A 14,770-nucleotide genomic window follows, 5' to 3' on the forward strand; every position below is an offset into this window, starting at 1 on the left:
CCCCCATGCACATCCCCCCACGTGTTCCCCTTTCACTCCCAGCCGTGTACCCCATCAGCCCATGTGCGTCCCTCCGTCCATCACTCTTGCACCCATGTCCCCTCCCCGTGCTCCTGCCCGCCCTGGCCGCGGTGTCCCCGTCCCCGAGGGGACAGGCCCTAAGCCCTGTTTGGATTCCCGGCCCAGCGGTACGTGTCAGCGCCCAGCGGGAGGGATGGGGAGGTGAGCAAGGCACAGCGGGCAGCGGCAGCCGGGGAGGAGGCGGGCGGGCAGCCCACCATCTTCAGCAAGATCATCGACCGCACCGTCCCTGCCACCATCCTCTATGAAGATGACAAGGTAGTGGAGACAGCAGGGCGTGTGTCCCCACAGGGGGAGGGGGGGCAGCATGGCAGCACCCACGGGTGTGGGGCTCACCCTGCTCCCCCTGGCAGTGCCTGGTCTTCCGTGATGTGGCCCCCCAAGCCCCCGTCCACTTCCTGGTGATCCCCAAGCGCCCTATCCCCCGGATCAGCCGTGTGGGTCCCCAGGACACCGAGGTGAGTGCAAGGGGGTCCCTGGGACGTTGGCAATAGGGGTCACAGAGTGCTCACCCTCCTGCTCCCCTCTCCTGCAGCTCCTGGGGCACTTGCTGGTGGTGGCAGCACGCACGGCACAGGCAGAGGGGCTGGCTGAGGGCTACCGCCTTGGTGAGTTGGTGTCCCCTACTGTGCCATGGGTCAGGACCCTCACTGGTGGGCTTAGGGGCCTGGGTGTGCAAGGGGGTAGCCTGACACCTGTCCGTCTCCTGACAGTGATCAACGATGGGAAGCACGGTGCCCAGTCCGTCTACCACCTGCACCTCCATGTCCTGGGTGGGCGTCAGATGGGCTGGCCCCCTGGCTGACCCCCCACTGCCCACCACCCCCCAATAAAGCATCTCCTTGGTGGTGGCTTCAGTGGCTCCATGTCCAGGGGGCTTTCTTAGGGGTGGGGGTTTTCTTAGGGGTGGGGGTGGCTGGCCTGGGCAGGGCTGGCCTCCAGTGTCGCAGCAGTGGGGAATTGCTACCCTGCTTTTAGCAGAGGTTCTAGGCTCCCCCCATGCCAACCTGCCCATGCTGGAGATGCTCTGGAGCCCCATGGCTGAAGCAAAAGGAATTTGAGGGAGTGCCCACATGCCAGTGGGAAAAGGCCCATCCTGTTGCTGGGCTGGGGGGAACAGGCTGTATGCCACAAGGGTGTCCCCAACCTGGGCAACATCCCAGGAGTGTCAGCATCACACCATGCCCAGGGCTGCCGGCCCAGCCCACTGCCACCACACAGCCCCAGCACCCCTGAGCGCCCTTACCCTGCCTCAGTGTGCTCCCCAAGCACCACTCTGTTCCCACCAGAGCCCCACACTGGGCACTGATGCTTGTCTGCTCTGCAAAAGCAGCTAATTGCACTTAATTGATCTAAAAGCAGTGACTGCACATGTACTCCTCCCTATGCCAGAGGGAGCTGACTGTGAGCTCCCAGGGGGTTCATAACCCGAGCAGAGCACAGTGTGGAACAGGCTGAGTGGCGGGTGGGCCTGCTGTCTCCTCCACATATACGTGCCCTTGTACCCCTGCTGCACTGCAGTGCAAAACTCACTGCACTGCACTCCCCAGGCTGCCCTACATGCAAAATGCCACCAGCATGGTACACTCCTGTTTACACCCCTTGGCCGCATGCTCGTGCCTGCACGTGTCAGCATCCCACGGCGAGGGGAGCGCACGCGGGGGCTCCGCTCATGCGGCCGCCCGCTCCCTGCCGCGTGCCTCCCGCTCCCACTGCTCCGTGGCCGGGCGCTGGGGCTATATTTAGTGGCGGGGGCCGGTGCTGGCGTGGTGCACGGCCCACCTGGCACTGCTGCCGGGGCTGGCTGGGCCCCTGCCAGCCGCTGCGCAGCGGACCGCAGCCCGCCGGGGAGAATGGCAGCTCTGTTCATCCCCCCGGCTCGGTGGCGCTGGCGGCAGGGGCCCCCCGGGAGCTGCGTGGGGCTGTGGCGGAGCCTAGTTCGCTTCCCACACATACACACCCAGAATAGCATAGGGAGTGTTTTTGGGGTGTAAATGAGCCTTAAAAATGTTGATAGCTAATGCTTCCTGCCTCCGAGGCTCAGCAGAGGATGGGGTCACACTCTTGGACACAGGATAATACTGCCTCAGAGATGGGTACCCCAAATCGGGGCTGAGTATCTCTGGGGATGTGGGGACTCCAAAGAGGGGCCAGGGATCCCCCGAGCATCATCCCTCAGGGCTCACCTAGAGCAGCCCCCCCGGGAATGCTGTGCTGGGCTGAGGGCGTGTGCTGGCACGCGAGGTCAGGGGCTGGACGCCTGCCATTGCGTTTCTTCCTGTGACAGGTTTATTTTGTCAGTCCCTGAGCAGCCGCGGGGCAGGACAGCGGTCACAGCCCCATGGGGCTGAGGGGGGAGGGGGAGAGGACGAGGGCCAACGGCTGTTTTGATTCTTCAGCTGAGGAGGATCACAAATGACGCAAGTTCCCAAAAGAGCTGGGCAGGGGGGCTGTGGGGGATGTGTCAGCCGGCAAGAGCCAGCCAGATGTGCTCCAGCAGCTCCAGGGCTGCTGCCCCACAGTGATGCTATCAGGGCACAGCCCCACAGAGATGCCCCATTGGCCACCCCGGGGTTTGTTTTGGCCCACAGTGAGTTTACCCCCTGGGCTGGCATAGCTAGGGTTCCTGTCCTACACAATACTGTGGTGCTGTTAGTGTCTCTTCAGTGTCCCCCAGGCACCCACGCTGCCTGGCAAGCTTGCTTTTGGCAAGCCCACATGTGTGTGGTGGGGAATCCGGGGATGCTCCCGGGTGCACCCAGGCTGCAAGCTGGGGCAGGGTGCCCAAGCTGCCATCCCTTCAGCACAAGCTGGGTGTAGGGGTGCACTGCAGGGGCCAGTGCTGGGCCCGTGGCTGAGTGCGGGAACAGCACCAGCAGTATTCACCCCAGCACCCTCAGAGCGAGGCCCCAGCCCTCGGGGGCACCCTGGCACTCCCCTCCAGCGGCAGCAGGGCCGATGTGGCCCAGCATGGGGGAGCCACGATATGTGCTCGGGCCACGGCTCCTGCCTCTCCTTGCTCGCTGCAGCTGCACGACAGATGGGCTCGGAGGAGCCCCTGCCTGGCGCGGGGCTGAGCGCCCGCAGGGAGGAGCCGCTCCCCGGTGGGGGGCCCCCCAGGGCCGGCCGAGGCCAGAGGGGCCAGGCACATTCCCAGCCAGGAAAAACAGAGGCCCCAGCGCCGAGCCCGCGGTACCCCGCCGGCGCACACCGCAGAGCGCTGCAATAACAGCCCTCGCCGCCCGCTATCAAAGGGCCCTTCTTCTGCTCCGTCCCCGCAGGGATGGGGCCGGGGGACCAGCGAGGGCTGGCGGCGAGGGGAGGCAGATGCTCCACGCCGGCTGCACCCAGCCAGGCGCCGGGCATGTCCGGCCCCGTCACCCTGGGCCGGCCGGGGGCCGGGGTGTGGGGTGGGGGTCGCTTAGGTCGCGCCGTGGGGAGCAGCGTGTCCCCAGGAGCCCTGGGCACGACTCTCCTGCCGCCACAGAGGGGCTGTGCTGGCCCTGCCCGGGCACAGCGCTCCCGTCTCCAGGGCACTGGGACAGGCTAGCACGAGAGGCATGGACCCCAGGGATGGGGACACTCAGCCCCACGGCGCGGCCACGGCCGTGTTCCTGCGGCCCCCGCTCCCCTGCATCCCTGTGCCCCACACACGCTCCGCGCCCCCCCAGCACCCCCTTATCCCTATACCCTTGCACCCCGATGCCTCCCGCAGCCCCGTCCACCTGCACCGCCGCGTGGCATCTCCCCTCAACCCTAACCCCCCTGCGCCCCCGGGACGCCATACCGCCGGCTCTCAGCACCAGTGCACCCCCGAGCCCTGCGCCCATCCCTCCTCAACCCCATCCCCCCGCAACATCCCCTCCCCTCCCCGCTCCCCATCCCCCGCACCCCACGCGGGCCACGCCCACTTCCAGATGACCACGCCCCTCCCCGTCAGACCCCGCCTCCTGGCCCCACCCATAGCGGGCTCTGGGCCCCGCCCCCTCAGTGCTCTCCACCAATGGGAGGCGCGCACGCGGCCACCGCGCGCCGTCTCCATGGAGAAGCGCGCATTCCATCCCGCCGCGCACGCGCCATGGAGCCGGGAGCCGGCACCCCTCAGGGGTGCGGCCGGGAGCGGGAGCGGGGGCACTGAGACCCCTCAGGGTGACCCCCGAGGGGAGAGCCGGGGGGGCACGGCCTGCGAGCACTGAGGGGGAGCAGGGGAGGATAAGGAGATGGGGGAGTGCGGCCTAGGCAGGGGGTGCGTGGGGGCGCAGCGCCCCGGCAGGAGGGTGATGGATATGGGGGGCAAAACCCCGGGCTGGAGACAGGGGGAAGCATGTTGCTGCAGGAGGTCAAGCGGGCGGAAGGGAGCTGTGGAGGGGGAGATCCTCCCGGAGCGCAGACCCAGCAGCAGGCTCTGCTTCCGTCCCCAAACGGAGGGAAGTCCCTCCTTGTCCCTTGCCCCAGTGTGGGGGTGGCACTGCAGGGGACCCCGGGTCCCTCGCCTCTGGGCCCTGCCCGTGCTGGTGGGGGCTGGGGATGTGGTGGGCAATGGGGGGCTGAAGGGTGTGCCCCGTTGCCTTTCCTCAGGGTCTGTTCCCATCTGCAGGGTAGCTCTGACGGGCCATGTGGGTCCCACATGCCCTGGGGAGAGGTCACCGTGCCTGGGCAGGGTCCAGGGTGACATCCCCCATGTGCCCATGGAGAAGCTCCCGTGCCACGAGGAGCCACTGACAGCCACGGCCAGGAGGCTCCGGGAGATGTCAGACATAGCCGACGTGCTGGAGATGCCCACCGAGCTGCCTGCCGAGGCTCTGCCACCTGTGCCCAGCCCCAAGCCAGCCCGAGAGATTGTGAACGAACCCGCTGAGATCAAGCTACCTCCCTGGCTTGGAAACTGGGGGACGTGCCGCGAGGAGATGCCAGTGGAGCCCCCCTCTCCACCAAAGCCGGCAGAGCAGCCCAGCCAGCCCCGACGGGGCCGCCCGATCCGCACCTGGCTGGGGGAGGTAACTCCATTAGGGAAAATGGCCCTCAAAACCGGCCCCACTGTATCCCACATGCTGATTCTGTGAAGCTCCCCGCTCCTGAGTAGACCCCTCTCTTTAAATAGCCACTCTTGGCTGAGCCAGGACTTCCCAGACGACCTTGAGCCCGGTGGGTAGAAAGGGGATGAAATTCGATAGCACAAAAGGCACGGGCAGGCACGTGGGAAGTGACAGTGAGGCTTTGGGAGGAAAGCTGGAATCTTGCTGCTGGCAGGCAGGATCTCCATGCAACAGCCCATCAGGGATGTGGGGCAAGCAAGGCTTGGGGGACACCTAATGGGTCAAATTGTGCCACAGCCTGGGGACCCCATGGTTTGTTCAAGTGTCCTAAGAGAGCTTGCCCAGCACAGGAGCAGTCCAGGCACCCCTTGGCTTGGGGCAGCCATACACGGTCAGCAGATGTCCACCAGGCAAGGAGGGGTCAGCCCTGCCCCAAGCTGCAGGGTGTCCTTGTTCCAGCATTCCCAGGGAGCTGGCTGGAAGGACTGTGACACCCCCCCCCCCCGGTTTTGCAGCTCGTGCCTTTGGGGCTATCAAAAGCCTAAAAGCCAGAAGCACTGCAGGTTGGGCTCCCACCCCCTTCCACAGCCCCTACTGTCCATCTCCAGAAAGTCGTGGACCCCCTGAACTCTGGGCTGGGGCAGGAGCTAAGCGGCGAGGACTCCGCCCACCGGCGCGGCTTCCACGGACTGCCACTCCATCAGTTCCTGTCCTCGCTCACCGACAGCCCCACCACGGACACCTACCGCCCACCCCGCAGGGCCCTGCTGCTGGCACAAGGTGAGGCTGAGCCCCTTTGAGCTGTGTGCTCCCCGGAAAGGCAGTGGGGAGTCTCAGCTAGGGGGGTCTGATGGCACCTTCCCCTCTGCAGGGCTGCGGAAGGCCACGCTGGCGTCCATGCTCTACGAGAAATACAGGCAAGCCTGCACCCCTGCGTGACACCCATCCTTGGGGCTGTGCAGAGGGGAGCCGGGATGGGGGGTACCCCAGGGCTGAGGGGTGTGGCGTTTGCTCTGACTGCAGTAATGAGACGGAGGAGGAGATCCGTCCCCGCCCACAGCCCATGGAGTCTGTCTCCACCACGCACCGCGACTTCGCTGCCAGGGGCTTCCAGCCCACACCTCCAGCTGTCACCCAGGTACAGGCAGGAGATAGCCCCCCCCCCCCCCCGCCACCTCCCAGCTTGTGGCAGCTCCCAGGGAGGCTGCAAGGCTCCTCTGTCCCCCCGAGTGTGGTGTTCCCCCACTCACTGTCACTTTGCTTCCACTTGCAGCCCCACAATTACTTGACGGAGCAGCCAACGAGCTTCTGGCTGGAGCAAGCCCGTGGAGTACCAGTAAGCCCCCCAGCACCCACTCCCTGCCAACACCTCAAGGGTCGTGGCTGCTGACAGGGATCTCTCTCTTCTCTCCCCTCCAGGGTGTCACCGCTCTCTTCAGCAGAAACATTCCCTTCAAGAGGAACGCAACCTTCTCCACTCCCATCACTGTGTACCTAGGGCCACCCCACCCCTGCGACCCCCTGAGCAGCGAGCCTCAGACCTTCAAGGATTAAAAAGCAAGGGGACACAGGTGGCCCCTGCATCCTTGCCACCCTCAGGCTGTCCTCAGGCTGGATGTTTGGAAGGGGACCACGGCGTCCCTGGGATCTCAAATCCCTCAGGGCCGTGCAGCAAAGTAGGAAACCCTTCAGCCCCGGTGCAAGTCAGTGTTGACCCAAAACATGCTGTGGCCCCAAGCCTCCCTCCTTGAGCATGAAGGGAGAGCCCTTGCACAGCCTCGTCCGCTGGGACATGACCCCTCCCGGCACATGCAGCGGGCAACACGCAGCCACTGTCCCGGTCCCCAGGCACAGGTGTGTTCCAGTAAGAGGCGGCAGCGGGGCGGCCAGAGCATGAGCTCAGAGGAACGCACTGCAGCCCTCAGGCCAAAGCAAACCCCGCCGCGGCAGCCCTGCCTTCCCAGCACCGCCCGAACCCTCAACAGCAGCCCCTGTGGCTTCCCGGCCCCGGCTCCCCGTGCCCGCACCCTCACCCTGCGCCGCAGACAGAGCCCTGGGATATGATGCTCTGGGATGCTCCAGGCAGCTGACCCCAGCCGAGGCTGAGTTCGATATTGGGGTGCCCCCAGCCCCTCTCCCTGATTGGCACTCCAGGACAGAGAGAAGCAGAGGTCAGGTAACAGACGGATTTGGGGAAATTTGTATTTCAACAAAATAGTTGCAGCGAGTCCTATATTTACACCTGGGGAAGAGGGGGGTGGTATTTACATGACCCACTGGGGTTATATACAGGAGAAGAGGAGACTGGGGAGGGGGGGAGCTGCGGCATTGAAGCCTGACCTGGCCAAGGAGTCAGTCTTGGCAGGAATCCCCATTTCCCCCCACCCCAGGGACAGGGTGACATAGGCACAACTTCTGCTAGGGGCCAGGTACTGAAAAGAGACGGCAAAGTGCCCTACGGGGCAGCCAGGCCCCGGACCAGCTCAGAGCCAGCTGAGCCACAGGGGAAAGGGCAGGGGTGGCAGGAACCCAAAGGGTGGGGGGGACATGAGGGTTGGATCTGGGCCAGTTCCCCCCCTCCAGCAGGGGCTGTGGGGGAAGGTGGGCTTTGCTGGTGCTGAGGGAGGGGGGCAGACGGTGACATGGCCGCTGCCCCACCTTGCCCAGGCCCTGCTGAAGCAGGGGGGCTGCAGAGGTGGTGGTGGATGCAGTGAGGGGGGAGTGCCAGTGCATCCTTGGGGTCGAGGCACCGGGAGGCATTGGCAGCCCCACTGAGGCTGGGAGCTCTGCCACTGCCACTGGGCTCAGACAACTTTGGGGTCTTTCCTCTCGCCCAGCAGCCAGTATGTCCGCATCTTCCCTTTGCCCTGGGAGGGAGAAGAGGGCACTGAGAACCTCCCTGCTCCTGGCTCCTTGGGTCATCCCCCAGTTTTGGAACAAGGGGTCCCAGCCCGAACCCACACCCTCATCACATGCCCCATGCAGCAGGAAGGGCTGGCACCCCACTGGCATCTCTGTGCCCTTACCTTCATCTCCACATCCCCACGCAGCTCCAGATCAAAGCAGCCAAACTCATCCAGAACTTCCTTGGTGGTGGATGAGACATGGATCTTTAGGGCTGGGTAGCACAGAGGGGGAAAAAGAGACTTGGCTGGGTGAGGGAGCTGGACACAACCCGAGGTGCTGGACCCCAGCTGCCAGCCCCATGGCTCACCCTGGCCATTGGATTCCATGCGGGATGCAGTGTTCACCGTGTCCCCAAAGAGGCAGTACCGCGGCATCTTCAGACCCACCACTCCAGCGCACACAGGACCTGCCGGCACAGGGACGCTTAGGGACACTGCGGGTGGGCCAGCACCCCCCTGCTGTGGTGCCAGTGGGAGCAGGGACTCACCGGTGTGGATGCCGATGCGCAGGTGGAGCTGGTCGTTAGGACGGTGACGGATCTTGAAGGTTTTGACAGCCTCGAGCAGGGCCAGGGCCATGCGGACGATCTCACGGGCGTGCAGCTTCCCATTGCGCACCGGCAGCCCCGAGACCACCATGTAGGCATCCCCAATGGTCTCCACCTGCGGGGTCAGGGGGGGACCAGGTAGAACCTGGGCTCCTTGCCGCCTGCCTCACTCTGGGGGACTGTGCTGGCTCAACCACACCCTCACCTTGTAGACATCAAAGTTATCAATGATGGCATCGAAGCAAGTGTAGAGATCATTCAGCAGCATCACGACCTGGATGGAGCAAGGGTGTGTGTGAGGCTGGGAGCAGGCATGGCCCCCCAGCCCCAGTGATGGCACTGCTAGGGTGTGAAACCCCCACTAGCCCCACAGAGGGACTTCTCCCGAAGCCCTGCTCTCACCTGCATGGGAGTACTCTCTGCCGAGAGGGCGGTGAAGCCCACAATGTCACTGAAGTAGATGGTGACGCTGTCAAAAGCCTCAGCCCGTACTGTCTCCCCACGCTTCAGCTGCTCTGCCACGGAGCTGGTGGGACAAGAGGGGAGGGTGGTGAGCTCCCACTTTCAACCCCCGTTCCCCTGCATCCCTTGCCCTACACCAGCATGGAGAGCTGGCAAGGGACTCCATGCTCGCACAGCAGTGGGTGCACGCTGACCCCATGCCAAACCCCAGACCCACACACTCCCCTCTCTCCCCCTCTCACTGGGGCAGAATCTGGTAGAGCAGGTTCTCCGCCTTGCGCTTCTCCTCCAGGTAGGCCTGCGTCCGCTCTTCCACCAGCTTCTCCAGGTTGTTGGCGTACTGCTCCATGCGTGACAGCAGGTTGTCCAGGATGCTGGTGCTTCCCTCCCTGTGGGGGTGCAGGCAGCTGCCACTGCCAGAAGAGGTGCCCCCCCAACCACTCCCCCCCCCATGGCTGTCCCTGCTCCCGCCCCGGGCCACCTTCCCCACTCGCCAACCACCCACTTGTTGAATCTACGGATGAAGATCTTGATTTGGCTGAAGTCAGGGCGCTCGGCCGGCTCCTGCGCCCAGCAGCGCTCCATCAGCACGGCCAGCTCCTCGCTGTGCACCCCGATGTCGATGGAGGGGCGGAAGAACGGCTTCTGGCTGTTACGCACCTTCTGCACAATCTCTGCCAGGAAGTGGATGATGGTGAGCACCAGACCTTCCAAAGAGGGGACAGAACTGCCCCATGCCCACCCCCCGCCCTCACCTTTGGGGCTCAGGTCCATGCCCTCAATGTAGAAGGGGCCGTTCCGCAGAGCAACTTCCTGCACGATGATGCCGAAGCTGTAGACATCAGCCTTCTGCATGCCCGGGGTGGGCAGGTGCCCCTTCTGCAGCAGCTCTGGAGCTGTCCACAGCTTCTCTAGTGGGACACAGCCATGGAGCAGTGAGGCAGGGCCACCCCATCCCTGTGGTCCCCCCAGAGCAGGCACTCACTGGCATAGAGCGCATGGGTGTCCTCATTGTCGCTGGGTGAGCGGAAGCTGGCCAGTCCATAGTCAGTGATCTTCAGCACGAAGCGACTGTCCACCACACAGTTGGATGACTTGAGGCTGCCATGGTGGCCGATGATGCTGTTGTGCAGGAAGGCCATTCCCTGGGATAGATGGACACAGTGAAGCTGGTATTCCTCATGTACCTCCCCCAGCCCTTTGTGCCCCTCCCTTTGGTACCTTGACAATGTCATTGATGAGGGAGTAGCGAAACATCCAGTCCAGGTTGATGCTCTCGTTCTCCAGGACATCCTGGGGTAGCACAATGAGTGGACCCCACCAAACATCCCCGGGCATGGTGGCAGCAGCCTCACCAAGCACCCAGCTGCAGGGGGAGTCTGCAGCATCCACCCCCTTCCCTCCACTGGCCTCTGACACTTGCTCAGGCAGCTCGGCTGTGAGCCTTGTAGGACTAAGGGCCACTGGTATCCGCAGCCCCATCCTCAATGCCCAGCCCAGCCAGGTCACGAGGATGGTCTAAGTGTCACCCCTGGTGTCTCTAAGCCCCTCTACCTGCAGGCTGCCCCGTGGGCAGTACTCGGTTATGATGCAGATGTTAGGAGGGTCGATGCACGCCCCAATGAAGCGAGTCAGGTGGTTGAACTGGATGTCGCGCATCTGCAGGTGGAAGTGGAGCCAAGTGGGTCTTGAGGTTAGAAGGGGTGGGCTGCTGCTCCCAGCAGCTTCCCCCAGTTCCAGGAATAGTCCCTGCAACCCTAAGTAGGTTGCCCACCCCAGCTGAGGCCCCAAACCTACGTGTTTTAGCTCAAAGAGCACCTGCCGCGTCAACTCAATGCGCTTCTTATTGATGTGTTTAATGGCCACCACGTTGCCCTGGGGTGTTTGGGAAGAGAGAGAGGTCAGTGCTTGCTGAGGGGATTTGAGGAGGCAAGGAAGGTGCCAGCATCCTGCGGGGTGGGGGTGCAGCCAAGGGCAAGTACACCAAAGGAACTGGGGCATTTTGGGGGGAGGGCTCCCCAGCTGCCGCACTCACCTTGAAGTGGCCAGTGTTGGCGAAGATCTGGTACTTGCCGTGGGTGGTCATCAGGGAGCCATAGCTGGAGCCACGCTGTGGGAAGGAGGGGATTAGGGAGAGGAACCCTGGGGTGGCAGGGTGGCAGACACCAATGGAGCAGGGCAGGAACACCCAAGGGTGTTCAGCAGATGGTGCAGGATGGGCTCTAGAAGGTCAGGGTAAGCTCTGCGTACTCTGTAGGGAGGGTGAAGATTCCAGGAGAAGGTATGGTGCACTGAAGTGGGTGTAGGGAATGGATAAGGTGTGTCTGTGTAGGGGATGGAGGGCACCATAGGGGCTTGATGAGGTATGGTGCTATGTAGGGGATTCAGGGCTGTGAAGGGGATGGAGCTACAGTGGCTCTGTAGGGGATGGAGAGCATCTCTACTAGGGTATGAAGGCTATGTAAGGATGAAAGGCTGTTTAGAGGGTTAGTGAAGTGGGGCTCTGGCTCTGTAGGGAACAGAGAGCCATGTAGGGAATCAACGTGTAGGGGTGTCATGCAGGGAGGGATGGCAGCACAGGGGCAGGGTTGTGCCCCAGAGCTGGCACCTCTCACCAGGGACAAGGTGAGCCGGCTGCCTGCTGCCTTGTGATACCGCTCGGGACTTCCAAACTGCAGCTCATCCCAGCGGATCCTCCAGAGCATGCTGGCAAGCTCCTTCTCCAGCATCAGCTTCCTGGGGGACACGCGGGTGTCAGATCCCGCTGCCCTGCCTGCCCCCCTCCAGCAGACTGAGAGGTGCCTGGTGCCCAGCCAGAGGCTCCCCCAGCCTCAACTGACCTGAAGATGAGGAAGCTGGAGATGCCAAACATGACAAAGGTGAGGCCAGTGCCCAAAGCCACGATGGCCAGCATCGAGAGGGGGGCTGCAAACAGGAGGGGATGTCAGGGTGGCCTAGCTGGCCATGACGGCCAGACTGGCATTCAGCCATAAGGAAGGGCGCTGGGGCCCAAGGGATGTGGGGACCCAAGACACCCACTTTTATCGCAAGAGGGGTCATCCACATCAAAGACACAGGGAGGGTTGTCCAAGGGGGGAGCCCCTTTCACCCAAGGGATAGGTCGTCCCAGCCAGTGAATTTGCTTCTCCACACCCGAGTAGTGTCCCACCACCTAAGGCAGAGAGAGATGAGGCCCCCCTAGACCCCAGCATTCCATCCCTGCCCCAGCCAGGGGGAAACTGGTGCTGTCCCTCACCTCGTACTTCCCAGTCTTGGGGTCGCTCATGGCCCACAGGTTAAAGTCAGTGTCCCGGTCATTGTTGCTGTCCATGCTCACAAGCCCTGTCACCCCTGTGGGAGAAGCAAAACCCAGATGGGACAGGGACTGGGTTCCACCACCCCCACAGCACTCGCAACCCAGCTGCCCCAGTCCCAGTGTTACCCTGGAACTTGCGGTCCCGCATCTTCTCGATGATGTGGGTGGCATTTTTCTTGGAGCCTCCCTCACGCAGGGTCTCATTCAGCACCATGGCGTACAGCAGCATCCCATCATAGAAACACCCCGCCACCAGGTTCATCTGCGGGGGGGGGAACCTGAGCACAGCCACAGCCACGCACACAGGAGCACCCTGGCCCTGGGACCTCCACACCGGGACCATGCACCCACCCATGGCCCCATAACCCCACAGCGGGGCCAACATGCACCTTGCAGGGATGGCAGCACCTGTGGCTGTTTCCACCAGGGATGCCCCCCCCGGCATTGCCTGTGGCCATGTTCCACCCTTTGCAATCTGGAGAGGTACCTCAGACCCATGTGGAAGGTCCCCACCAACCCATCATGCAAGTGGACTCACTCACCAGAGAGTAATTGAGCTGCACCCCAAATTTCTGCTTAGCTCGCAGGATGAGCTGGGTTTGGAAATGCTGGTACTCAGGGTTTTGGGGCTCATAGTAGGTAATCACCAGCACCATCTGCAATCGAGCACAACACCCTGGTTCACACACCGGGGCCAGGCTGGGGAGATCCCTGTCCCCAGGCAGTGTGCACATCTCACCTGGAAAGCCTCGCGCAGCCCCGAATCCTGGCCCGGACTCTGCTGCCAGGGCTTGAAGGGATCACGGGCAGAGTCGCCCCGCAGGCTCTCCCCAAAGACATCCAAGTAGAAGAAGACATAGTCGCCGTTGGTGAGGTTTTCCTGCTGCGCCAGCTGCATGATCTGCCGCAGCATCTCCGGCGGCCCGCAGAGATACACCACTGCCGGAGAGAGGAGGGGGGATCAGGGACATGGTAACACCTCACTGCACCCTGGGGAACACAGCCAGCAACGGGGTGGGATGCTTTCCCCTGGGGAGACGGAGCAGAGCAGCCCCGACGGCACTTGGTGGCTGCAGGGTGGAGGAGTGGGGGGGGATGGATCAGGCGGATGGGGCAGTGCTTGGCTCGCCGCCTTCCTGTGCCCCACGGACAGCCCCACCGCCCTTGCTGGCACTGACCTACTCTTGCCCATCAGTCCTTGGGCTGAGGGGGGAAAAGGAGAACAGGGAAAAACTTGCTCCAAAACATGAGGGGGCTGCCCCAAGCACAGACGTCACACACCCCGCTCCAGCAAAAGTCAGACAGGAGATGCCTCCCCCCAGCATCAGCATCCCGGCTGCTCCGCACCAGCCCCAGCCAGGGAACCAGGGGGGCCAGGAGAGGTGGTGGGGCCGTGCGCCCAGAGGCCCCTGGGGAGCCTGGGCTGTGGAATGGGACAAACCCATGTTTGGGTTCGCGGCTGGCCGGCAGTGTGGCAGGAATGCGCAGGTTCCCAGATTCCAGCACCTTCTTGCGGCCACTGGCGCTAATTGGAAACAGAGCATCGCATCTCGCTGGTGTGACCCACACGGCAAGGGGGTGCCCGGGCCCCATCGGGCCGCTCTGTGAGCCCCCACCCTCTGCTGGGGGCTCAGCCAGCCCCCATGGGATGCCCACCCAGCTGCTGTGTGGGGGCGGCACGGGGCTGCCACAGGGCACCACGGGCAGAGAGGACGGACGCCTGAGAGTGTCCAAAACCCCCCCAAGCAGGGGCCCTCTATGCCCTTGCTGAGGATCCTGACACTGCCTCCTCCCTCCCCCCGGAAAACCGGGGCCCCGCTCCAGCCAGCCTGGCTGGGAACCCGGGATTGAGCAACAGAGGAGGCGGCGGCGGCGGGTGCCGGAGGAATGTCACGCTTGGGCGCTGGCCCCGGCGCACTGCCTTTCTGCAAGGGGCCCAGCGCCCCGGCTGGACCCAGGGAACGGGGGGCTGGGGACAGCAAAGAAGCCCCGCTCCTCTGGGATGGGGTCTCTGCTGCTGGACGGCACCCAGCCATGCGGGCACCCAGCCGTGCGGGCAGCAGGGCTGACAGGGGCTGACAGGGTCACCCACGGCAGCAGTGAGGCAGTCCATGGGTGGGAGAGGAAACCCAGCACAGCCACCTTGGGCACAGAGAATCCACAGCAATGTGGGGAGCTGCTCCTGGGCATGGGGGAGAGGAAAACTGCAGCAGCATGAACTGTGTGTGAGCAAGAGCCTGTTCCAGAATCTGAAATGGTTCCCTCTGAATGCTGCAATACTTCAAATAAACAGTCTTGGCTTCCCCAGTTCACTAGTCCTGCACCCAGAAGTGTGCTGTCCCGAGATTTCTCATCCAGGATGGGCAGCTCAGCGCCTCCCTGGCATGCAGACCCTGAGGGTCCCCCCCTAAGGATACAGAC

At 63.5% G+C, this 14,770-nt stretch overlaps 3 protein-coding genes across 3 annotated transcripts in view; 2 read left to right on the top strand and 1 right to left on the bottom strand.

Annotated features, from left to right (window-relative positions):
* Positions 1-941, top strand: part of HINT2 (histidine triad nucleotide binding protein 2) — a 1,877-nt gene extending 936 nt beyond the window's left edge. The window contains exons 2-5 of the mRNA XM_027906730.1: positions 187-339; positions 435-539; positions 617-689; positions 795-941. Of these exons, the coding sequence (XP_027762531.1) occupies positions 187-339; positions 435-539; positions 617-689; positions 795-886 (423 nt within the window). The 3' untranslated portion in view covers positions 887-941. The remainder of the gene's footprint in view (positions 1-186; positions 340-434; positions 540-616; positions 690-794) is intronic.
* Positions 942-4,073: 3,132 nt separating this feature from the next.
* SPAG8 (sperm associated antigen 8) lies at positions 4,074-6,712 on the top strand. Its single transcript, XM_027906716.1, has 7 exons — positions 4,074-4,188; positions 4,679-5,078; positions 5,726-5,897; positions 5,989-6,034; positions 6,141-6,255; positions 6,391-6,453; positions 6,537-6,712. The coding sequence occupies exons 1-7, from the start codon at positions 4,085-4,087 to the stop codon at positions 6,669-6,671; spliced, it is 1,035 nt and encodes a 344-aa protein (XP_027762517.1). The 5' UTR covers positions 4,074-4,084; the 3' UTR covers positions 6,672-6,712.
* Positions 6,713-7,302: 590 nt separating this feature from the next.
* Positions 7,303-13,341, bottom strand: NPR2 (natriuretic peptide receptor 2). The gene is made up of 21 exons (XM_027906691.1): positions 13,089-13,341; positions 12,892-13,005; positions 12,476-12,611; positions 12,290-12,384; positions 12,073-12,205; positions 11,874-11,958; positions 11,649-11,769; positions 11,069-11,143; positions 10,831-10,908; positions 10,588-10,692; positions 10,255-10,326; positions 10,019-10,178; positions 9,789-9,944; positions 9,539-9,707; positions 9,276-9,422; positions 8,974-9,097; positions 8,777-8,845; positions 8,512-8,686; positions 8,332-8,430; positions 8,144-8,235; positions 7,303-7,984 (listed from the first exon to the last, which is right to left on the bottom strand). Exons 1-21 carry the CDS (start codon positions 13,260-13,262, stop codon positions 7,922-7,924), a joined length of 2,442 nt encoding a protein of 813 aa, XP_027762492.1. The 5' UTR covers positions 13,263-13,341; the 3' UTR covers positions 7,303-7,921.
* Between the last annotated feature and the right edge of the window lie 1,429 nt (positions 13,342-14,770).

The sequence above is a fragment of the Empidonax traillii genome, unplaced genomic scaffold, assembly GCF_003031625.1.
Source record: "Empidonax traillii isolate 1590-97213 ecotype Southwest subspecies unplaced genomic scaffold, ASM303162v1 scaffold26:size2357266, whole genome shotgun sequence".
In the NCBI taxonomy this organism is placed as follows: domain Eukaryota; kingdom Metazoa; phylum Chordata; class Aves; order Passeriformes; family Tyrannidae; genus Empidonax; species Empidonax traillii.